Raw genomic sequence first — 25,967 nt, 5'->3', positions numbered from 1 at the left:
AAACAGCTAGCTGGCTTATAGATTGTTGGAGCTTTGAGTATATTTTTGTTTCTTAGCTAAGCTAGCTTCGTGTTAGCCACAGACTCGTGTGCAGCCAGAGCTCTCACGCATTTCACACACTCGCACGCCACACATGGCATTTCTCACGAGGTGACACCATTAACTTCACCGCACAGAAATTCCTACAGATGAGTCAAAGGCAGGCTACTGTGCGCTCGTACAGCGGTCTGGAATTAGTGACCTATCGGCCAGTCAGAAAATAGAATTTCTTGTTGCCGCTCCAAGCAAACTTGGAAACCTGAGAGCCCTGTATGCACCATGTAGCCTGAGATCATCGTCAGAATGTGAAGCTCTGTGGCGTTATGGCAACAACATGTGTGAGATGTTTGCATAGATACTGCAGTAGATTTAGCCTTGTGTAATACTATTTTGTACCACTAGATGGTACAGTGAGTCAATGTAGCACTGAGTGAGCCATAGAGCTTCATCATGCATTTCTCATATGATGCTTATGGGATGCAGAGAGCTGGCAGCTCGGTCCCTGCAGCGAGTTGAGAACATGTAGCTTAGCTTAGCTTAGCTTAGGTTTTTGGATGACTTCTTTATTCTAGCAGTGTTTGGACACAAATCGCTCTTTTATGTTCTGACATTATGGTCAGACTCCCCCTCCATTTATGCTCTGGTTGAAAATCACAATAATATGTTATATTTATGTCGTTAAATATATTATAATATATTTAACGACAATATTTATATATATATTGTCCTTAAATATATTATAATATAATATATTAAATATATTTATTATAATATATATTTTATTATATTAATTATTTTTATATTTAATATATCCATAACGGTCTTCCCAACATTGTTGAGCCATAAAAACCAACTTGTTTTCTTTCATTCTTGTATTATGACTCCTCTTCCTTCTCGTCCTGTGTGGCCATGTTGCGGTGCCCCTGGTTACTTTGATACAGTCTCATCTTAACAGAAGGGAAATGTGGACGAAGCAGATAAAGTGAAACTGAAGTTGTGATAAACTGGAATCATCCTTGAAGCCAAACTGCATGTTTTTGGTGTAGTCAGCTCATTTGATGTGCACACGCTTCCGTTCTTAGAGCAGTTAGACAGTTTGTGTGTGTGAAGAAGTGTGTGTGTGTGTGTGTGTGTGTTGGTCTGTAAGGATGAAACTTCCTCACATGAACGATGTGACAGATAAAGGTCGTGTGTAACAATCCTCGCCACACCTATAGCAGCTGTTTTGATATGAGCAGATACCCGATGGGTCGCACGCCACAAGCTGCGTAACTAGTCATGTGAGACCTCCGTCTGAGGAGCACGCACACACACACACACACACACACTTCTTCACATACACAGCAGCCACATTGCGTGAGCCGCAGTGTGTTTTCATTCCTGGTACCTTGCATGTTTCATCCTCTCCTCTCATCTCTTTCCTCTCTGACTTTTTCACTTCTAATAGCTCTCTTTCTCAGCGTTCCTCCCCCCCTCCCTCCCCCCTCCCTCCCCCCTCCCTCCCTCTACAGAAGGTCAGGGATGTGAGGACAAGCAGAGAATCACATGATAGTTCCTAGAACTTCCACATTCACCAGCTCGAGTGGAAACTTTTCACTCTGAAGTGTTGTTTCCTTTTAAAAAAGAGAAAATCTAAAACCCTCTTTGTCTGCGGGTTTAGTCTCTCTGCCGCTTAAATGTAAAGGATCATCATCATCATCATCATCATCATCATCTTCGTCTCCGTCTCTGCATTTCCCCTCCCTGTCTCCCTCGTCCTCCAGCGGCGGCAGCAGCAGCAGCAGGAGGAGGAAACAGTATTATTCTCCTCTGGAATGTCGCATCAGGCTAAATTTAGAGCCTTGGTTTCCGCTCCTCCTCTGCTGCTCCTCCTTTGCTCCCTCCTCTCAGATGAGACTGAAATAACCGGCGCTGTGTCTTGACACTCACCTGGGAGCGTGGGCCCTAAACGCCTCGGGCCCTCTGAGACCCGCATGGACACAGATGCTGACTTTGCCGTGTTGACACCTGGCACCTGCTCCAAGTATTTCCTAAAATGTTAGGAATTTTGTACATCACTCATGCTCGGACGCTAGAGATGCTAATGCTAATATCTGCACATACATGCACAGCTAGTGGATCTAACATATCGAGGTGTCCTCCCTCTGTGACCGCAGTCGTCGCAAACAGCAACCTTCAAAGAAACTTGTAAAAGTTTGAGCCTGAAGGTCGTGACGACACATCCGACCGTGAGACTGATGTAGGCTACTTGTTGATCCTTTGCTCTCTCTTCATAAGGCGTTACAGCACTTTTGGTGAGTTTAGGGAAAGCTCCCGGTTCGGGTCCGAGCTGCTGCTTCCTCACCTGTTCCTGTGTGAACACACACTCCTCCAGGTACAGAGGATCTTTCCTCTAAACTTGTGTTTTTTTTGTGTCACAGCACTGGTAATACACTGTGACATTAAATTACTTTGTAACTGCGCTAATTGCTGTGACAACCTTCCACTTTCATGAAATTGAGTTAATGTGAGTCATTTTGGCAGATGATGAGCTTCAAACCATTTTGACCTTTTACTAAGTTTTTTGGTCTGGACATGTGTCGAGACTTATTAATGTGGAACAGATGAATCTGTCATCCACCTAGAAACCTGCTCTTTCAGCGCCTGTTGTGTGTGTGTTGTGTGTGTGTGTAGTGCTTCGTGCTGTGCAGTGTGTGTCTGCGGGTGTAGGTGTTTAAACATGTGTAACAATTTATCAATACGTCCCCCTCTTTCATAGCCATTACCACTGATTCATGCCTCACTCCTAATGGTCAAATCATTAACATTATTTAGACCACAGGCTGTGTGTGTGTGTGTGTCTGTGTGTGTGTGCTGCTGCCGCCATGTTTGCTCGTACAGGAATGTTTGTGTGTTTATGTTAAATCGCGTGTCATTTTGTGTGTGTGTTTCTGACTGTCCTCAGGCCGCTCTAAGTATTGATCCCCATACGGTCAATGAGCAAGGCTAACGACGCTACAATACGCCGCGCTCACCCGCCCTCCCGATCAATCTCACAGCAGCACAAATGGGCCTCTCCAGCTCTGTGAGCGGACCTGCCGCATTAGCCCGACATTAGCCGTGCTAATGAACACCTTCAGGTTTGAATGGATTAGCCTGCGTGTAGGCTAGCATACTTTATCACTGCAGCTACAAACAGTTGCACAGATCCTAACGAGCTAAAATAAACACAGAGAAGCTCACACACACACATGTGCTGCTAACCAGCCCGCCATTGGATTTCTAAGATAGAAGGGTTGTGTTGTCATTGATTTCTCTGCAGTAGAAACTGGAGGCATAACATTAGTCTCCCAGGGCAAACACACACACACACACACACACACACACACACAAAGAAATGTGGAACATATCAATACATCGGGTCAATAATCTGGGATCTGTTTAAAGAAGCAGTTGTTGCCACAGGAAGGAAAGACGGAGAGGAATGAGAAGCAGGGATATCAGTCCTTTCCCCCCACAGAGCGCTCGTCTCCTCCTCCGGAGGCTCAGTGAGAACCAGAACAGCAGAAATCAGGAGGAGGAGGAGGAGGAGTGACGTTCCTGGCGCACTGTTGGCGTCCCTGTAGATTTCCATATCACTCACTAACACCAGTACGGCACAGTTAAACACTTACACGCTCAGTGAGTCATTCGCTGCACTCTTTTACTACCCCCGCCCCCTCCCTCCTTTCCTCCAACTGTTTGAGGTCTAAATCCCTCCATACTCAGTGACTTAACCCCTCTCTTTCATTTCGTCCCCTTCACTCGTGCTTGGATCTACCAGTAACCATTAGCTGCAGCGTCTGTGCATGTGTATGTGATCTGTAAACTAATGCATTGTCGAGCGCCACGTTCCCGGCACGTGGCGAACCTCACTGCCAGAGTACAACTGCAAATGAACCTCTCTCACACACACACACACTTCCTCCTTCACATTCCTCTTGTCTGTCTTGCACACACACACATATATTAGGCTGCTAAAGTCCAGTTGTGCACAGGGTTTAAATGGCAGGAATTTGGATCATCCTTGACAACATCCACTCACCTCAACGCGTGGTGAAGCCCCGGATTTGTAGCGTGTGTGTGACTGTAAAGAAACACACCTCATTAATGTTAGCACCACGGCTGCAGACATGCAGCCAATGCACCGTCTGCAGCCGGACAGTCTTCAGGAGTGCAGAATAATCATCAAATATGTCAGATGAATGGGCCAGTCACCATCTGACTGTCACAACGATCGAGGAAAGCTAGCAAGTTAGCATTTTGCCTTCTTCCAAAACACACCAAAAAAAAACTGCTGGTACTTCCCCATAGAACCCTGATTGGTCCAGGCTACAAGCGCACAACCCGGAGCCTGGCAGGGCGGATCACAGCCAGCCTGTTAACCTCTTCAAGTCTTCGTCTGTTCCCATGAAAACTGCAGCGGTGGGCTAATCTGTAGCTTATTAAGTTTGCACCCTCTCAGTGGTCTTGTGAATCATCGCCATGGTAGCAAAGCTAAGCTTTAGCATGTAGCTAGCAGGTTGTAGACACAAGGTTTGGACAAATTCAAACAAACAATCCTGCAAAGAGGAACTTTCAAACTGGGAGACTGTGTCCCACACCCTGTGTCCCTGTGTCCCTGTGTCCCACACCCTGTGTCCCACACCCTGTGTGTCCCTTTCACACAGACATTGTGTTGTACGGGTTTGGACCGTCCACGTCAAACCACTGCTGGTTCTTCCTCGGCTGTTCCAAAGACATTTATTCTCATTTTGATTCTAAGTTAAATAATAAACTCCCGTATGAGGATATAAAATCCATCATTTGTGTCCTTGTAAGGAATTAAGGAGGATTTCAAAGTCACAAACACAATGAAGTAAAGCAGTGTTTCAGAGGCGGTGGTCGTTAGCTGCCATTAGCTGTCCTCAGCTCATTAGATTTGTCTGCAATTAGCTTAAAAAAATCACCAGGCGAAGATTAGCAGCGCACTTTTGTCTGAATCCAATAATTCAAGCAGTGTTTTGAGTAAATGTGCCACCGTTAGAACCAACTTTTACATTATGTGTGTTTAAAGCTGCAGCAGTTATTAGTCAGTGCTTAAAGATGACTTCCCCTCGTTGACATGCCTGCGTGTGCATTATCTCCAGCAGTAAGAGCCTGAATGAGGCTTTTTAATTGTTAGTTTATGTAAAAGCTGTTCAATGCACGGGTAAACAGACGTCACCCGTTCGTCCCCGGGGCTTTAGTTCCTCATCTTTCTCCTGCTTGATGGAGTGGTTTCACAAAACTTCAGACCCACATGGCTGCCACCTCCTCACCCCTCCTCCCCACCTCCTCACCCCTCCTCCCCACCTCCTCACCCCTCCTCCCCACCTCCTCACCCCTCCTCCTCCTCTGTTCTCCGTTCATCTCTCCCTCTCCTCTCCTCTCCTCTCCTCTCGTCTCCTCCTCACCCCTCCTCCCCTCTCTTCTCCTGTCCTCTCCTCTCCTCCCCCCTTCTCCTCTCCTCCCGTCCTCTCCTCTCCTCTCCTCTCCTCCTCTCCTCCCCCCTTCTCCTCTCCTCCCTCTCTCCTCTCCCCTCCTCTCCTCCCTCTCCTCCCTCTCTCCCCTCTCTCCTCTCCCCTCCCCTCCCTCCCACCCGGGCCATCAGGGTAGCGTGAATCCTTTGGTAAACGTCTGGTGCCTTGCAGAGCTTGTCAGTAAAGCCAGAGCTAATTAGCGGAATCACAGAATAATTAGTTTTTCTTCTTGTCGTTTAATTCCCACCACCCCTCATCGCCCCATCCCTCTCCTCCTGTCTTGTGCTGTCAGTGCTGTCGTGGAGCTATAGGAAGCTCCTGCACTCGTATACCTTCTTCCACCACGCTCTAAACACTCCACTTTGTCTTGATTTTCCTTCCTATCACTCATCTCGTCGCCTCTCCTCTCTGTCTCTCTCCACATCTCGCCGTGCCTGCTTCCCTTCTACATCTGTCTCCTCTCTCCCCGTGGAGTGTTTTCCCGCCCACACCTTTTTCTCTATTGAGGTTTCTCTTGCCGTTGTTGACTTAAACACATGGTCGAGCTTGTTTTCTCACTCCGTGCCTTCCTCCCACTCTGCCTCCATCTTCCCCTCCCTCTTTTCTCCCCCTCTCGGGCTCCCTCTTGTTTATCCGTATAGCCAGTGTTTGTTTACACATCTATTTCTCCCTCTAGGTTGGGCCGACAGTCCACTCCTTCAAAAACCATTTCCCCTATATATCCGTCTTTGCTCCCTCCTCCTCGCCCCTGCTCTTCATCTCCTCAGGGCGGTTGTTTGCTCCCTTCTTTTATCAACAGCTTTTCCCTCCATCCTTCCTCGTGCCGTTCCTCCACCCGCCCTGCGCTCCCTACCTCTTAAACACTCCTCGATTGCTCTTGTTTTGTGGAAACGATAAGGCGGCGTTAAGGAGGAAGGGGTCTCCGGTCACAGCCGAGGTAATTGGCACTTTATGTGGCTCGTGTGTCGAGTTGATTTAACGGAGCCCCTTTGACGTCACCGAATCACAACAGAGGTCCGCTCCGATCTGCACAGGTAGAGACGCTCAAAGACGTAATGAGATGGCGTAGATGAACAGATGGACGCTCGTTAATGAGCAAGTCTGCTTTGTGCTTCATCACAGGCACGGATTCTGCACACTGTAAGTGCACTGTATGCAGTGTACAAAAGAAGAACATCCCATATATATGACAAATATTTTGACAAACACACTGTGCCTGCAGAGGACGATGATGTACCGAAGCTAGCACTGCCCCTGTTTAGCCGAAGTTTAGCTGATAGTGACTCACAAACACAACATTTACGTGTTTTCCTCTCTTATTTTGGACCTTTGAAAGAACAATCAGTCAATATTTTTTAACAACAATGTCACTAACGGGGTTAATATCCAGCAATAATATTCTCAGAACACATTTGCATCATCCAGTGGAGCTCTCACATGTTTTGTATACTCGTCATAGACTTCATAGTTTAATGCTGAATTTTCAAGGCTATTTGCCAAAGTCAGTGCAGAGGAAGCAGGCGTGAGTGGGAGGATGAGAGCCGAGCAGGGACAGCTGGTGGAGTCGCTGTCCGCAGTCAGTTTCAGGAAGAACCCACCAAGCAGACGAAGGACAGAGTGAGAGCCCCGGTGCATTCTGGGTGTTGGAGTTTGTCTTTCACTCATGCATCACTTTAGGGGAGGTTTAAATCTCGGTTGTCATGGAAACAGTTCCCACCCCATCTAACATATGATCTGCTGCTACCGCTTAGGGACCTCTGTTGAAGATGTATCAGACATGTGACTCTCTGATGCGTCCAGTTCGGAGTGAGAGCTGTGAATGAAACTTTATGACTAAAATTCATCAGACGTCAACACAGCGTTAAATATTATTGACACCATATATGTATCAGCTCTTACACATACTCATGGGCCTTTTGTTCCGTCTACTACAGTGCACCTCTCTCTGTCCTTCTCTCTCCCTGTCCATCTGTTCTGCTGAGTCTTGCGATCAGGAGAGGGTCTATACATCACCTCTCCACCTCCCCTGGGACATCGCAGTGGAGGAGGGGAGGAAAGGAAGGAAGGAGGGGAGGGTGGGGGGCGAGAGAAATTGGACTGCTTCTCTCTCTCTCTCTCTTTTTTTTTTTACACACTCGACCCCCCCACACAGCAGCAGCTGTTAGCAATGACTGCAAATTGTTTTTCCTGCACCTATATGTGGCACATTACTGATTGCAGGGGCCTGTGTGTCCTGTGTGAGCGTGCACGTCCGTCCCTCCGTCCGTCCGTCCACACGAGTGCACAGGCTGGATTTCAGCTGCATTAGCCCGAGACTGAGACACTTAGTTTAATGGAATTTCCATTTTCTACTTTTTGAGAGTTATCTGACGACGAGGCGACACGTCGAGAGAGAGAGAGAGAGACGAGGAGAGCGGGGGAGAGATGGGAGCAGACAGAGTGTGTGACTGATGAAGGGAGGGATATCACCAAACAGACAAACAGAGTGAAATGAAGAGAATTTAGAGAAGTAATGCAGCGAATGTGGGAGGGCGGGCGGCAGACAGACAGGGAGAGAGAGAGAGAGATGAGTAGAATGCAATAATGTGATAAAGCAGCTGAGGAATGGAGGTTTTTCTACACTCTGACGCTTTTAGTCCCATTTCTACTTTTTACGGCAGATTTCATCATATTACCAAAGGCCATTTTGGCTCTATTGTGGATAATAGGCTGCTGTGGAATTATTGGAGATGCTGGCTTAGATAATGGTCATTCTCTCTCGCTATGTCTCCCCTGCATTTGCGAGGGAGAGGTAAGGCAGGGGAAGTAAAGCAGCAGCAGCAGGAGGAGGAGGAGGAGGAGAGATTAATGGCATACAAAGATGGGCAGAATCGGGGGCGATGAAGATAGCAGAAGGTGCAGCGCATAGAAAGGCAGCGAAATGTGTAAGACAAAAGCAGGTTGTGCTCTGTAGATAGTGCCTGTGTGCGTGCTCAGACTGATCTGTGGATGTTTGCTTCTAATGCAATAAGTGGATAAGAAAATTGGATTTATTTGTCATTATATTCGGTCTCTGGAGCAAGTAAACCATCACAATTCAGCAAATATGTTTCTGAAGGCTCACAGTATCCAGCATGGCTGCAACTTTTGGTTAAAAAGAAGCCATGTTGAGCACATAATCTGATCCAAGTGAAAATAATAAGCACATTTATTTACATTTTGTAAATAATTCATTGTTAAAGCCAATTTCTGGGAAAACAAAAATAACAGATTGGTGTATAATGGTTGGTTGCTGCTCTGCATGTGAGCAATGAGGTGATTAATCAGTCAGTCACAAGAAGCCTTTTTTTGCTGATTCTGGTCAAATAAAACTGTTGTTTCAGCTTCTAAAATGTTCATATTCTTTCCAAGTGTAGAGAGATAAAGTCTGGTGGAGCACCATGGGACCGTTTTACAGAAAAATATTTACGCTCGTCATTTGCATGCACCTCAAGCACCTGTTGGTTCTGCCTGACAGCCTAAAACCCGCTCCTCTGGATTCAGTCCTTCGTTGGTCAGACCAGAGGACGCTGGCTTGCCAGCCACATCTCGACCTGATGTCTAAAGGCATTTGGAGAAGGGAAACGCAGGTGGAGGCACTTTAAGGTCATTCCCCAAATTGCAAATGGGTTGATCACCATAGGGTCAAAACCAACAAGAACCAGGGTTAGGGTTAGAACCAGGCCGATACACCTAAAACCACAAACCATCTTGGAATTAAGAGTCTGTACAATAGACATCATAGCTAACGATAACTAATTACACACACACACACATATTTTTAGTTGGGTCTGTGTTCCATCCACTAACATTGAGGAGGCAGGAATTATGACCTATACTGCAGCCAGCCACCAGGGGGCGAGCCAGGTGTTTTGGCCTCACGTTTTGGGGGAGCTGTCATGAAATTCTTTTTTTTCACTGCTCCTTGTAGACTGAACATTGCTCCTAATGGTGAGAAACACCATAAAGTAACATTCAAGTGAGACCTGGGGATTTATTAAATTCACCGATTAAACACACGATTGTGTAGTTGTATGAAGCAGCTGGTTGTGTTACTGTACACGTTTTTGAAACCATAGTAGGATTTAGTGCATATGTGTTTGTGTGTATATGTGTAGTGTATATATACAGGATGTATATAAGCCTAAAGCTACAGAAGGCTATCTCACTGGAGTATGGTCGTATAGAAGAGAAGGTAGGGGTAGTTCGAGGGGTGGAGGGAATCAAGATGGAGGGAAGGCAGCGAGGATTGAAGCAGAAGAGAGTTGGAGGATGTAGAATCAGGAGGAGGAGGAGGAGGGGAGCAGAGAGCGCCTGAAGAAACACAGGAAGAGAGAGATGGAGAGACTGAGGAGAAATGACAGAGGGAAGGAGGGAAGGGAGAGGGGGAACCTATTGCCCTGAGACTACAGCAGAGTGGAAAAGAGAGGGAGACAGCAGAAGAGTGATAGCCTTACAGCAGCACCTAATGGCTTCTCTGGAGAGAGGGAGAAACAGAGAGGGAGCGCAGAGGAGACGGAGGCATAATGAGGGGGCTGTGACAGAGGCAGAGATAGATTTAGAGAGGTAGATGGAGGGAGAGACAAAGAGAGGTGGAGGTTACACGGCCGCTCGGTAAAGATGGAGTCAAAGAAAACAGGAGGAGGAGAGAGAGAGAGAGAGAGGGTGAACATGGCGGGAGGAAGGAGGGGGATGATGGCCGCTGAGACGGGAGGAGGAAAGGGGTGGAGGGGGGACGGATGCAGACGTTAAATGAGCAACAGCCGGAATAAAGATGGATGAGCGTGGATGAAGAAAAACAAATGTGAAATGGGCAGAAAAACAAATGGAAGGAGGAGAGGGGTGAATAAAGACAAAGCGGGGGGGATGGAGAAGAAGGGAGGAAGGGGAAGAGGAGGAAGAGGAGGAAGAGGAGTGAGGGAACAGTGCAAAAGCTATCAGATGAAGGAGAGATTGAGAGAGAGAGAGAGAGAGAGGGAAAAGCGAGGGGAGACAGCAAAGGAGGAAATTGAAGAGGAGGCTGTTCAGAAAGACGGAGGACGGCTGGATGGATAAAAAGGCAGTTTACTGTCATAACGAGAGGGAGGGGGGGGGTAAACAGAGACGGGAGGACGGACGGCTGCGCGGAACGTATCTTCACCTCCGTTAACAGCCGTGTAATAGCACTGATGGCAGCTGTGAATAATTCAGAGCCTCTATAGTTGGGAATTCTCTCCAGGAAGAGACTCGCCGAGGCACCTGAACGCCTCACCCTCACAGGCTGCTTCCCCTCTCTCTGGAACCAACATGCAGGAGAGGAGGGAAAGAGCAGTCCACCTGCCTCCGCCCGGAGCCGCCACTCACATGTACCATTCGCAGCCGCCATGATTAGATTACACAGAAACACATCAGTCTTTCTCTTCCTCTCATAACACACACACACACATTTACATCTCCCTCACATACACACCGAGCACGCCTGCACGATTGTGTCTTTAAGGTCTCCATAGCGACCGTTTCCAGGGTGATTTACTGTAGCACCTGGTCCCTCTCAGGGTGGTACACTCGTCTGCTCGCCTCAATCACTCCCCGGCCACCAATGATCTCATCCCTTCGCTCTGCACACACACACACAGACACACACACACCCTCTTCCTCCTCCTCCTCCTCCTCCTGCCTAGATGCCATGAACATGATTTACTCCCGTCTTCTGTCCGCTCGTCATATTCTGCAGTCCGTGACCGTTTATCCACCTCCTGTAATGTATGAGGAAGGCGCAGAGATGATGATGAAGGGGTTCAGGATCCACACAGACGATTAACTGATAAGATGCTTTCACTGATTTATCAACCAGAACTTAAAAAAACTCACAGAATTCTGCATCAGCACCACCAGCCTGTATGACGACTGTTTCCAAACACCACGTTAGTTATAGCTGAAATGTTTCCAGCCTTTAAATTGGATGAATATTTGGCCGTCTTGTTGGGTTTTAGGTTTGTTACTTGGATTTCCTTCAGCTGTGTGGGGAAACTTGAAAGGTGGTGGACCAGACTGACCGTTAAATTAGCAGCTTTCAAACCTGCCTGTCTGTCTACCCACGTCTGTCTGCTTATTAAATATTTATGTTGCATGCACAGGAACAAAAAATACTTTTGTCACAGATGCTGACCACCCCAGGACCAAAACTCCCAGACAAATGCAGCTCAGTCGGGACAGTAAATAAAGAGGGACGGACATCCAGGATTTTCTAAAGAGTGGTTTGAATCAGTGTGGAGCCCTGGTTCATCTAAATAGATATAGACAACAAATAAAGGCGATCAGAGTCACGGCCTTACCACCAGTATAGTTGAACATGAACAAAGAAATGATCCAGTATGGACATATATGAGTATGGATGAAGCATTGTTAGCATCTTAGCATCTTAAGTTAAGTAGACACAGACAGATTCAAACCACTCTTAGAGAGGTATGCGTGATGTCCTTCTTTATTTTATTTCTACGCCTCTTTAGGTTTCTGAAACTTTTGACTCTCTCTGCGAGCTTCAGACCGTCACCATGTTGTCAGCGTCACAGTCTACCTAAACTTCTAATACGGGCAAAGAGGTGGAGCACAAGTGGAGCTGAGGTGGGCGTGGCTTGACAAAAATACAGAGACATTGCCACAGTTGCCTAAATAATCAATAATAATATTAATAACAGGAGAGTAAAGTAAACAGCTACACTGGTGTAATCATTCACTGCCAGAAGGGGGAGACAAAAGCTCTGTTCTGTAGCTTTAAGGAAGTGTATTTTTAAAACTGCTGACAGGTGAAGTGAGTTATATTGATTATCTTGATACTCTATGGGAAATGTTAGGCTTATATAATCAATAATTGATTATGAATATCCCATCAACAGATCTGCTGTATATGCATGCACACTGTCCACATTAGTTTCGACTGTAAATGCGTCATTAGTCTACAATGTGCACACTGTGTGTGTCAGTAACAGTAAAAACACACATAATCAATGCTTTTTTTTGTTGTGGAAAATCATAGAATTTCACACTACATGATTGAAAATGAGCGTGAAGTGACATTCCAGGCTGTGTGCCGTCTGTGGGTGGCATCCCGTGTCTGCACAGAAATCCCTGGTTGAAGCTCAGCCTCCACGCTGCAGGGATTCTTTAACGTGATCCTGTCCTGCATGCGTTTCACAGCGTCCCTTCAGTCCTCCTTACAGGATGAATCCCTGTTAACCCAGCCGATTGTTTTCCAGCCTGTGAGGAACACGGAGTGTGTTTCACTTTTACATTGGCCCTGAAATGACTGTGTGTGTGTGTGTAGATTGAGAAGACTCAGAAATAGGCCAGTTAGGGTTTAGAGGAGAGAGATGTTAGAGATTAAACAGACCTCTGTGGGGAGCACGACTCCTCTCCAGCAGTTTAAATATAACTCTCTTCAGGGAGAAACTGAGTAAGTGTGTGTGTGTTTGAGTGGGTGGGGTTTGAGGAGGTGGGTGGATGTGTTGGTCTACACTTGAAAAACTTGTGGCCAAGAATCTAATCTGTGTGTGTCTGTGTGTGTGTCTGTGTGTGTGTGTGTCTGTGTGTGTGTGTGTGTGTGTGTGTGTGTGTGTGTGTGTGTGTGTCTTTGTGTGTGTGGGTCTGTGTGTGTCTGTGTCTGTGTGTGTGTGTGTGTGTGTGTGTGTGTGTGTGCTTGTAATGCAGGGACTCCACTTCCCTTTGAGGACAAAAAGGAAGTTCTTGTGAATCTCAGCTGTATATTTTTGGATTAAGTTGTGTTGTGAGGTTTAATACAGCTCTTTGTGTGTGTCTGTGTGTGTGTGTGTCAAAGTGATGTCTTCTTTACCTCTGGCGCCATGAGAATAGTTTCATACTGCAAGGTCTGGCTCTACCATATGCTCAGGGTTAGTGTGTGTGTGTGTGTGTGTGTGTGTGTGTGTGTGTGTGTGTGTGTGTGTGTGTGTGTGTGTGTGTGTGTGTGTGTGTGTGTGTGTGTGTGTGTGTGTGTGTGTGTGTGTGTGTGTGTGTGTGTGTTTATCATCACGTGACTTCATGACTCAGCCACCAGGTGCTGCATACATGCATCACACTTGTTTTTAACACTGAGCTGTAATGCGCTTCCTGTTTTATTAGACACTGGTTTTACGTCACATGTTTAAACAGGAAGTCATCCTTGTCTCCTGGATACAGTGGCGTCGCTCTTCATCTCCTTCTATGCTTCCGTTCCTGCCTCTCTGTGATGTCCTGTCCTCATGTTCCCTCTGCTCCTTGGAGCACACAGTCAGCCTCTCTCTCATTTAAACTCTCCGTCCAAAACGCTGCGCAGGTCCTCGGAAGTCTGATGATGCCTGGACTTTTTCTTGAGCACGTCTGTCTGTTAATGCAACCTGTCATAGTAAAACTAGAGATTGTAGAAGGAGGTCCACTGTTACGTGTGTTTGTATATTAAGTATTTATTTACTTTATTAGTCCCACAGTGGGGAACTTTCTTGAGGCTGCTGCCAAGCGATGTCATACAATGACCGGCAAGGTGTGCCATACACCACTGGAGGCAATGCAGGTAAAGTGCCTTGCCCAAGGACACACAACAGTGACTAGGGAGGAGCTGGGATCGAACCGCCAACCTTCCGGTTACTGGACAACCCTGCTCTACCACTGAGCCACTGCTGCCCAAAGATAAAAGTTATAAGGAACATCAGTGAAAAACATCACATGCTCTGAGCAGTTTTTCTGTCTTCAGCTGTGGTTTCACCTAAAAATTTAAGGTGACTCTGAAAATGGATTTTTATAAGATCAGGACACGGCTTCATAAAAACTGCGGAGGGAAGCTGATGGCAGCGGGCTGAAGCCAAAAAAAAACCCTGCACTGGATATGAAAGGTCTGGTGGAGGCAGCAGTTGATTTAGTCCAACATGCTTCTCCACATTCCACCGTCCGCCATTGCAGCCAGACGCCATTCAAGCGGAAAGAATCATTAGAATTTGGACTTTCTGATGGTCCTTGAAAAACACTGTGCCTGACAGCGTAAAACGTTTCTTTAGCCACGACTTATTTTAATTTCACCATAAATACAGCATCTGCATGAACAAGATTTTTTTTTTTTTTAAATTTCACACATCACCATGCAGCTAAGCCGTGATTCAATCAGCTGTGGTTGTCGGCCATGTGGCAGAAATTCAGCACATATTTGGCAGTTTAAAAACAAACTGGTTTGTAGAAGCTGTAAAAATGCAAATATCCAGAGTATGCGGCGCTCCCAGATCCAATTTATTTACATTTTTACAAAATTGCTAACGAAGTAAAACGTAATGTTTCATGAATTGTGGATTTTTGACTTTCTTCTATGTTGTCTTGTGATTTTGTTAGATGCCTTTTCTCACTATTCTTAGTCGTAAGTCCTTGTTTGGAGTTTCTCTCTGATCATCCGGCCTTACATGTCAACAGAAACCAGTCCGACTTGTAGCATTTTCTTTTTTTAATTTTGCACATTTCTGCTCCTGTCAGACATCATCAGAGGGGTCAGAGCGTTAGGTTCATCCACTGTGATGCTACAGGACGTTCAGGAAGAGATCAGTGACCTTCATCCGGCCGCAGTAACCAGAGATGCACCTTTTTTTTTTTTTTCCATGCATCCATAACCACAAACTATCACCTGCTGCTGCATCCCACCAGCGGTCCGAACGCAGACGTTAATGTGGGCAGATGCGCTTCCTGTTCGCTGTCTCAGTCTGACTGCAGCTGTATGCTCTCTGTGAGAGTCTAATGAAGCATCTCCTCATCCCTGCAAGCCTCACTCTACGTCTTTGTTTCTTACACAAGTGGGTGACAGATGTGATCCACTCTGGAGAGCGCACAGACACCCAGCGCTCCGCTGCCAGGCGCCGCTGCTCTTATACTCTGTGTGTTTCTTTATGCACAGCAGCATCGTGTGTGTGTGTGTGTATTTGGCAGTCTTTAATCTCACTGCTGTGGCAGTGGATGATCATACCATGCTGCACACACACAAACACACACAGCTAACACAGTGGACACGTACAGTATCCCTGCTCCTCTCTCACACACATTTCCGTTCACTTCACGTGTAATGCAATCACCTGAGCTCTCCATGCCTCCTAACTCAATAAAACTGACACACACACACAAACAAACACACACACTCACATCCTGTGGAGTGACCTGTAATTTCATTTCTTCTCCTTTCATTTTTTTATACCGTACCTTTCCTGCTGCAAGTATTAACTTACAGTCACTGACACCGCTTCCAGCTTCTGCCAGCTGTTAGCATCAGGTCTGTTTGACCCATTTCTGCTGAACAGCACAGAGTTTTTTTAAGGGGGGGGGGGACCGGAGCCGGGTCCGAGGTGCCAGGATGTAGGAAACACAGACACAGTGGATGCTCTTTGTTACATTATTCAGCAACATGCATGAGTCAGAGTAGAAGACACATTGAGGAGGATGCTGTGTTGTGTTGTGTAGCCTGGCTGTATTCTGCATGTGTTCAGGTCTGGAGGGGTTGACCAGGCGCAGCGGCCGTAACCGCTCCTCCTAGCGCCATCTGCTCCTCGCCGCAGCAACTGTTGCCAGGGTACCTGCTCTCCTCTCTCCTCCCCTCCATCCCACCTTCTTTTTTTTTTTTCTTTTTTTTTACTCCTCCTCCTCCTCCTTTGGCTTCTCCTCTGCTTTCCCTTCCTCACACATGTTCTTCTTTATTTCCCCTCCCTTTAATTTAATTTGCTTTTTCGGTCTGAACAGGATACCTGCTTTCTATTCAATAAGCTTTATTGGCGTGACATTCAATTCATTGTATATTAGCAACGCTTCAGCAGAGTACTAATAATACTGATACGACTCCTAATTCGTTTGCTCCCTTTTCATTGTGCCCGTCTTTATTTGGCTTGAAATTTGCCAGCTGAAACACACACACACACACACACACCTCCTCTAAAATCTTTAACTTTTCCTCTTTCCTTTCTAATCCATCTTTTTTTCTGTGAGGACATGAGTCAGGACCCCCTCTCTCCTTAGAGAGAGAGAACCAAAGAAAGACTGGAGTTTGATGGGGTGGGGGTGGGGGTGGTTAGAGAGAGGTGGAGAAAAGAGGTAGTGTGAGTGTGGATGGTGGGGTAGGGGGGTGGAGAGGGAGAGATCGTAGATCAGAACCGTCATGATTGAGCCATCTGCTGAGAGGAGCCCAGTGAGACTCTCTCTCTCACACACACACACACACACACACACACACACACACACATATACATGCTTAAAGATCACCACTGCCACCCGTTGGCCACTTCCTAACACTACATCTCCTCTCTGCTCTGCTGCCATCCGGGCACAAAGATGCCAGGCGGAGAGGAGACACGTAGCTCTGAGCATCGATCAGTCTGGTCTGGCCGTCTGGTGAGCCGGTCTTAAGCAGCTGATTCTGTTTACACCACACGGTTTTTATTTTTTTTGTGCTCTAATGTATGAGTTTTATCTTCACCTAACTCTTTTCTAAGAAGAGCCGAGCCTCAGTACGGATTATGAGGCTTTGCCTCTTTCAAAACATATTGAGTACAGTGGTGTGTTACAGACTCCAGCCGGTGCTGTGATTCGCTACTGTAATCCTGCTTTTGCTGTTTCATTCCTGCCCTGCAGTTAAATGTGATTTGTTGCACACCGTCTGTGGGTGGCTGGGTGTAAACACTCTCGAATCAGCCTCTCCTCCCCTCTTGGGTCTTTTTTCCCCCCTTTCTCTATTGCTGGCAGGCCTAAACGATGTCCACTCTCGTTCAGCTGTCTAACCTTTAATAGATCCATAAACTCTCTCCTCCCATTGGCCAGATCAGGCCATTTCATCCTATTAGAGATTAGCATACGGCTGAGTGCAGAAGGAAGTGCTCTTTATATGCTAATGAGGAGATAATGTATGCAGCGAGGACAAACCGGGGCCCCGTTGGGAGGACTTGGGGTGGCCCGATGAGCTGAATCTTGAGGCAAGCCTGTCTTTATCTTGTTTTCTGCTCGCATTCACAGACAGCTGGACTCCAGCTTTGTGAGCTAAAATACATCATGATGCTTCACCGCAGTGTTACACCTAAAATAGAGTGTGTGCAGCTGTCACTGTGGACACTCTGGGAGGCTATTGATTATTCTTTCCTGCTGTAATTTTGCAGCAATAACACGCTGAGCAGTTTTTAACTAAATTTTAAAAGACAAGTTTGTGAATTTCTCTTGATTGTTGTTTGAGCTTTGTTTGAATGAGAGCGCCATCATGTGGCCAAGCTGTGGATTTATACCTTTAACATGGATGTTTTGGGGGAATTGACTCACATATTGAGCCAGCCTCAAGTGGCCACTTGAGGAACTGCAGTCGTCAGGGACTTCTATATCAGCTTTATATCTTATCACCAGATGTTGCCTGTTGGAAGCCCTTTAGCTTAGCATAGCACAGACAGTGGGTGATACTGTTAGCCTAGCTGTAATTGAAGTTTTAGAATTAATGTCTATGATCCGGGAAAAAGCTGGAGTTTGGTTGATTAATAATGTCTTTTGTCCAAGATAGGCAGGAGTAGTCTTGAAAATACATCGTTTTGTATTTCATTTTATAATTGGACTTGGTGATGTTACTCCTCAGTTGCCAGGCAACAAGTCACCAGTCCAGGACCTGACTACACCAAGATACAGTGCTGTATTTGAGGCGCTTTATTCATCTTAAGCTAATCTTAGCTGACAGATCTCTGTAGCCTGTGATACTGGCAGAACATTGGTCGATTGTGGTGTAATATGATTGGCCGTTTAAAGCCCTTCTAACTGTCCTTCTCTGTATTTCCAGGAACAAGGTGTGGTGGGAATATCGCGACCGCCTGGTGCCATACCGCCCCCTCACCCAGCCAGTGGCGTGGCCTCCGGTGTTGGGCCCAACCAAGGTTCCGGCCCGCCTCCTGGCTACGTGGGCAACCAGCAGCAGGCGGCCATGATGAAGCAGATGATGGCGATGGAGCAGGAGAAGAGGGTCCATATGCAGATGATGGAGCAGCAGAAGCAGCAGCAGCAGCAGCAGCTCTTCAGAGAGCAGAGGCAGCAGCAGCAGCAGCAGCTACTGGCTGAGCAGGTGAGTTTGTGCTGAGTCTGCCTGCAGCGTGCGTTTAGTGTCGCTGTGGTGATTAAAAAGCAAGAAGGCCTGTGTGATTCATCTGCTGTGCATTAAACAATAATGTATGCATGTGTGCCTTGTTTGTTCGTACATCTGTGTGTATTTGTCTGCGTCTGCAGCTCTAACAAGAGCAGCTCATCCTCTTCTCTTCCTTACTGTTGTCTGGTTGCATGTATAATTACCCTCTGCCAGCCCCCTCTTCACTACTTCCTTTTCATCTCTGCAGTGTGTGTGTGTGTGTGTGTGTGTGTGTGTGTGTGTGTGTGTGTGTGTGTGTGTGTGTGTGTGTGTGTGTGTGTGTGTGTGTGTGTGTGTGTTTGCCACATGCCGCCTGCTGTGATAATGTGGTGTTTTCTTTTTATTTCTCTCTCTGTGAGGGATTCAAGTGTTAAAGAGTTCTGAACTCTGAAGTCACCACCCACCATGTTGGTTTTAATTGGATCTGCAAAAACATACACAGACACACAAATATAGGTGTCTGAAAGTAAACCTGTCCTGCTGGGGCTTAGTGTAGGCTGTTAAGTGGATATCATACCTTCATTTAGATGAACAAACTGTCCAGGCACACATCCAGGCCCCAGACTGCTTATTAATGACAAACCCTTTTAAGTTCCCCCCTTAAATTATTTATACCTGCTTCTCTGCAGCTATAGATGTGATAGAACATCAGAGCTGCCTTTGTTTTCCTGTTTGAACATGAACTGTTATGATACTGAGTGTGTACATGAGCATCAAGTCAGGATTATATTATCACACTCAAATTAAATCCTGACCAACCGTGCTACGTCAGACATCTCTCTGTAATGTAGCGGATAACCCAACATGTGGCTTGTGACCTTTACGATGGCAACATCTGTACACTATCGCTGTATACTATGTCAGATATCTTGTCTATACCATACCAAACATCTGGCTGACCTCAACACAATCAACATCTGTCTGTACTGTATCAAAAATCTTGCTGTCCTCAGTATTATCAACCTCTGTCCATCCTGTGCCAAACATCTGGCTGACCTCAACACGAACAACATCTGTCTAAGCATCTTCTACAGTGCCAGCATCTGTCTCGTTTGCAACACAACATCTATCTATAGGATTCCAGACTTCTTTCTATACTGTGCCAAGCATCTCCCTGTAAAACTCCACTGTGCAAACATCTGTTTAGTTTTCACTGCATAAGCAGCTGTCCTTGCTGTGGCCAACATCTGGCTAACCTCGACAATAGCAACATCTGTATGTACAGTTAAAAACAGCTGCTTTTCTCTTATAACATCAACATCAGGCTCTATTGTTGCCAACAGACGTTCGCTGTGCCAACACCTAACATATTTATACTGTATAAAAACATCTGTCCTAGTTCTCCTGTGCATAAACTAACAAAACGAACCAACATAAACAAAAGCAGAATTATTACCAGACTTTTTCACATAGGTCATCTGTTAATTTTGAAATTAAAACTTTCTATGTATATCGGAATCATTGATACGTTTATTCTGGTGTGCAGTATACCTCTGCATCCTGTTTGATCAGTGCTGTTACATTGGTAGTGCGAGTACCTGTCTGTCTTTGAAAGACACCTGACAGCTTCTTAATTTAATTCTGTGACCCTGATCAAGTTATTGTAAAACCTGAATTTGTGTCTGTTTTTGTCCGTAGCTTCAGCAGCAGCAGCATCTCCCCAGACAGATGGGCCAGGGCCAGAGGAATCCATATCCCCAGGTCAATCAGTACCAAGGTGAGTCACACCAACACAAGCATCGGTTTCATCTGTGCAACACAATGCACAACCATGTGTGCAAAAACACAAAAAGATGGCCGCACCCCAGCACATTTCCTGTCAGCATTTTATTGATGACTGCGTAAGGAAATGGATTTACCATCGCATCCAGATGGTTAAAAAAAATGCTTACAATCACACACGGCTGTTTGTTTTTTTTGCAACAAGTACGGTGCACATGGTAGAGTGCCAAGACATTTAGGCATTTAACAGATTTTACAGTTCACACACACAGACCGTCATGTATGCAAACAGCAGCGCTGACCAACATCACCCTGAAAGCAAACCTCGTCCTTTCTGTCTGTCAGATACATCAGTTGGCGCTCAGATGCTCTTCAGCCTCCTTTTCTCTCTCTCTCCGAAAAAAAATAGAATATTCCTGCTCTGCCTGTTACCACGGCAACTTGTCTGTCCTGGATCCCCCAGAGTTCCGGTGAAGTCAGAGAGATGGATGAGAGGAGGGAAGTGGGAGAGAGGAGGAGAGGTGGAGGAGAGGAGAGGAGAGGGGGGGAGTGCTGGCAATAAGAGGAATAGGTAGATGGGTCTGTTAGGTAGCAGGAGAGGCTGGGAGGAAAGGAAGAAAGGGAGTGGGTGAGAGGAGGATGAAGAAAATACAGAGAGGAAGGAGGAGGAGGAGGAGGAGGAGGAGAGTCAAGTCGAAAGCCATTTATAGCCATCAGAGTCTGTCTGCAAGTCTAGGAGATAATGTGAAGAGGAAGAGAGAAGAAGCTCTGTCCTAGAAATACACCCAGCTGTCCTGCAGTGTGATTTAACAGCAGTGATTGTGCTGTAGTATCACCTGCGACACTCACTGTGTCTGTGAATTCTGGAACATACACGTGGCCGTGTTATAGCAGCGGTATGTTTCCTCCAGCTCGGCTCGCTCCCCACTTACTTAGGAGTGTGTGATCCTCTTCATTGTCACTCCTCTGTTACATTTCCAGTCAGCGCTGTGAGGTGAGGGATTAGTGGAATGATGTCAGGAGTGGGTTTATTAGGGGATTTAGAGCCATTTCCACGCTAGCAGACCTCCTCAGCTCTGCTACTACCCAGCGTCTAATAGGAAATAGGGTGGAAGTGAGCTGCGGTGTGTTGAGGTTTATTTTAGGGTGGTAGGATTTGAACCAAATTGGATGGGAAGCGTTTGTTTCCAGAGTAAACAGGTTGCTGTGGAGCATAAATCTTTGCCTCAGAACTGACTCATTAGATCTGTCTTATGTGCTCAGATTTTCCTCCTGACTCCATTGTTGTTTCATTTTCCACTCCTCAGGTCCTCCTCAGGATCTGGCATCCAGGACCCAGGCTCTTCAGAACATCCGGGCCGCCCGTCTCCTACAGCAGCAGCAGCAAAACCAGCAGCAGATGGTCCAGATGAGTTCTGTTCAGGGCCAGGGAGGCTCCGTGGGACCCCAGACCGACATGGGACTACCCTACTCAAATCAGGGCTCCAACCAGGGTTCCATGTACGGGCTCAACCCCTCCATGAGCCAAATAATCCACCAGCAGCAGCAGCAGCATCAGAGCCAAAGCGTCCAAGCCTCCATGGGTCTTCCACCGCAGCACAACCCCGCTGGAGGGCCGCCACGACAGGCAGGTGCGGGTCCTGGGGTCGGAGGTATGCCTGGCGGTGGAGGAGCTGGAGGGTATGGAGGGCAAGGGATGTTAATGAACTCCATGACGCAGCAACCTCTCAAAGGCCCTCCCAATGCCAAAGCCCAAGCACAGAGACTGCAAAGCATGCTGGGAGGAGGAGGCGGTGGAGGAATGGGGGCGGGTGGCTGGCCGCAGCAGCAAGGACAGAGTCTGCAGGCTATGGGGGGAGTAGTGGGAAGGACTACAGGTGGAGGTGGAGGAGACATGGTGGGGTTCAGCTCTGCCCAGGGTTACGGAATGCAGCCTGGTCAACCGCCGCGCATGGCCAAGCAACACTTTCAGGGCCCAGGGCAGGGGATGAGCCAGGGGATGGACCCCAGGGTGGGCAACCCCGCTGCGGGTATGGGTGGCCCTATGATGGGCCCTCACATGGGGGGTCAGCCCAGGACCAACCAGCCTCGACCCATGGTCATGAACCAGGGCATGAACCAGGGGGTGATGGGTCAGGGGATGAGCGGGATGGGGGGTTTCGGGCCAGGCCCCGGAGGACCTGGAATAGGGGCAGGCGGAGGAGGAGGTGGACCCTACGGACCTGGGGGAGTTGGGGTTGGGGGTCAGCCGCAAGGCTACCAGAGGACAGCCAATCAGGACATGTCATCCTATGGTTATGGGGGCGGGCCCTCAGGAGGAGGAGCCTTTGGATTGGGCGATGGCTCGGGGGCGGAGCTGGACTCAAGCGACGGTTGGATGGAGGAGTTTTTTCCGAGCCAATAGCCAACGGGGAAAGTTTTTACTGGATGAACATTAAAGTAGGACAAACCTGAGAAAACATAAAGGAAGACACGACATGGACTGGCATGTGTTTGTTTTGTAAAACATGAGCAAAATTGTGTGTGTGTGTGTGTGTGAGAGAGAGAGAGAGAGAGAGAGACTGAGAGCGCTATCATTATGTCTTGTGCATATTAATGGAAAACCAATATAGAGATTAAGAGGTGTGTTTCATTAGTTTCCCTTTTTTCTCCACGGAATGAATTTTTCTCATGTTTGCGGTGTTTGAAAATCGACTCCCGTTTACACAGCAGCGCTTTGAGCCCGAGCTGCAGCAGGCGCTGATTGAAACCCACAGAATGATGAAGGGGAAGGAAGAGTTGTTCTCAAGACGGCAATTTATTTGTGTGTTTGTGTGTTTGTGCCACCCAGCTCAGTGCGTCAGATCTCTCAACTCTGTGAGGAGCTGAAGGGAGTAGAAGGCTCTCTCAGCGCTCCCATTTCCTCCCCCCCCCACAATACACACACACAGACACACACATTTTCCTCCCTCACACTTGATCTCCCTCTCTCATCCTCCTTTCCTCTCTCTAGAGACTCGTTCCTCACGCTCAACACTCCTTTCTCTGTTTAAATTGTGCACATCACAACAGAACAAATGATGTTCCTCCATTGTGCCACACAAGCGCACTCTGCCCTCTAGTGCTTTTGCTAGGCAACCGACCTGGGTGGCATTTTTTTTTATTATTTTTTTTTTTAAGAGAGCGAGAGAAAGAAAGAGAGAGAGGGGGGAGGCGGTTTCATTTCCTGTGCTGTGTCGCTGTGGATGACGGGTGTGTGTGTAGAGAGGGAGGACAAAAGGTGGGAGGAGGGGGGAGAATAGGCAGCTAAAGCAAGCACTTGGACTCAGAAAGCACACACACACACACACACAAAACAAACAGACAAACAAGTGGAGAGGGTGTGTGTGTGTGTGTGTGAGGCAGCTAACGGAGCTAACATTACATGAAACCACATCACACGCATCAGGCGGACACAAAGCAAAAGGATCGCTGGGCCCTGAATGTATCCAAGCACCACAAGTGACTTCTTCTTTTGTGTTTTTGTCTCAGTGACAGTGATGCTGGTTGTGTTTAAATTCGCCTTCTTCTTTTGGTTTGGAGATGCCTTGGTCCTCCTGCCGCAGCACAGCCTTCCCTTCCATTGTGACACAGCTGGTTGTCAATCACCGCAGCTCCCAAACTACAACTGTGCTCTACTGTAACACTACTGTGAAGCGCTCAGACTAGGAAAAAGAACCACTGCTAAGGCTCGAGTGTGTGTGTGTGTGTAGGGAGGCGACAGTTAGCATCACACAATAAGTGCTTCCACTGAAGTCCCCACCCCCCAGCCCACTCCACCCCGTCACCGCTTTACTCCAGGCGTCATGGCCGCCATTCACCAAGCTGTAGTCCGCTCTTTGGCCCCGATGTTATGTTGGTAACACCTCCCACACCTCTGATCTGCTCTGTTGGTTCGAAGCGTGTCTGTAATTTGTGTTTAGCTCATCAGAGTGAACGTCTGGTGGATGATGCTGTAATCAACAAAACCAAAAAGCCTTCTTCTTCTTCTTCTTCTTCTGTAAACTATCTCCTTGTCATCATCATCTGTTCTCATGGTTGTCAGTGTTGTATAATCCAACCCTTTAAATAAAAACCACCGCCGCCACCATCACCGCCCGTCGTCCTGTAAGCGTCGCTGCTTGTTCGGTAGCACCCACCAATGAGAGGTTCTCGTCTTGTTTTTAGGGAGCTGACGTCCTCGGAGTCAGTGTGTGTGTGCAGAACGGAGGTCCAGTGTTTTGAACTCTCGGTTTATCGTTGACAGCAGCAGCAGAGAGCTCACGGCTGCATCCTGATGCTTCCAAAACTTTGATTTGAGCGGACAGGCTCACATATTAAACCCAGAGTGTTGGACCAGAGCACGGAGGCGGCCTGAGGTTAACCAGGCATGAAGGTAAAGAAACACTTCTGGGTCGCAGCCTCTGTGACCTCCGTGACCTTTGTGAGGGTTCGTGATCTGATCTGAGAAACAGGAAGCTTCCTCCAAATATCATTATGTACCGGGACCAAGTCTGTAGACAACATTTTAACAGAAAACTGTTGTTATTGATGTTTTGTTTTTCTGTTTTTGTTTTTTTTTACTGGTGCTGACATATATGTGATTATGAGAAAAAGTATATAAAAGATAATGGCTATTTGTAAATATGTTTTTACAGGTTTAAATACATCAGATAATACAGTCTCTACTCTGTAAAGAATTTACTGTTTGTTGGAAAATAGAGAAGTATTTTTATTTTGAAGTTTTTTGGTTTCACTTTTAACCCATCTGAGCTATGCCATTGCACTTCAGACAATGTCTTACTACTAATTTGTATTGTAAACCTCTCCTCCTTTTTTGGATTTTTTTTCATTTGTTTTGTTTTTTTGTTTTTTTTTTCTAGTTTGAGATTTGACTCAGTTCTTTAAGCAGTGCTTATTTCTTTTTATCCTGTACAGAATTCTGAAATGTTAACAAAAGAGAATTACAAAAGACTTTTTGTTTGTTTTTCAAAAAGATTCAATAAAGAGAGAATGTTCTCGCTGATCATATTGAATGAAAGCTTCTATTTCCTCATTTACAGCATGAACATGTTGACCCTGCGTGAAGACCAAGCGGCAACCTTCGGGGCTCAAAGTGGAAGCCCATGCGGAAGTGTCAAAACTTGTAATTCACGCTGCGACAGCTGGGGGTTGGCTCCAAAAGCGAGTAATTTCCCATAGACTCCCATGTTAAAATGGCCGACTTCACAGCAGAAATTAACATGTTTACAGCCTGGTACGAAAAATCGCTGTGGTCTCAGATGATAGGTTCTCTTCTAGTGTCAATTGTACGGGGGGTGAATTTTTTTACAACTCACTCATTTCAATTGTATTCGGACTTAAAATTACGCCTAATTATGGGCGTTGCCGCTTGAGTGACAGACAGTTGACGTATCACAGCGTGAGTTTCCTGCTTCCACGATCGCCCGCCCCCTAAACCCCGCTCGTGCTCCCCCTCTTTGTCCATATTCGGAGTTTTAGTTGACGTGACGCTGCCAACATGGCGGCGGTCATCA

The 25,967-nt window shown here is 46.8% G+C and overlaps 1 protein-coding gene across 1 annotated transcript in view; it reads left to right on the top strand.

Annotated features, from left to right (window-relative positions):
* Positions 1–24,544, top strand: part of maml3 (mastermind-like transcriptional coactivator 3) — a 78,711-nt gene extending 54,167 nt beyond the window's left edge. The window contains exons 4-6 of the mRNA XM_028404898.1: positions 18,373–18,651; positions 20,350–20,428; positions 21,741–24,544. Coding sequence (XP_028260699.1) covers positions 18,373–18,651; positions 20,350–20,428; positions 21,741–22,837 — 1,455 coding nt within the window. The 3' untranslated portion in view covers positions 22,838–24,544. The remainder of the gene's footprint in view (positions 1–18,372; positions 18,652–20,349; positions 20,429–21,740) is intronic.
* The last annotated feature ends 1,423 nt before the right edge of the window (positions 24,545–25,967 follow it).

This window comes from Parambassis ranga, chromosome 1 (genome assembly GCF_900634625.1).
Source record: "Parambassis ranga chromosome 1, fParRan2.1, whole genome shotgun sequence".
NCBI lineage: Eukaryota > Metazoa > Chordata > Actinopteri > Ambassidae > Parambassis > Parambassis ranga.
This window is presented reverse-complemented; position numbering and strand designations above follow the sequence as displayed.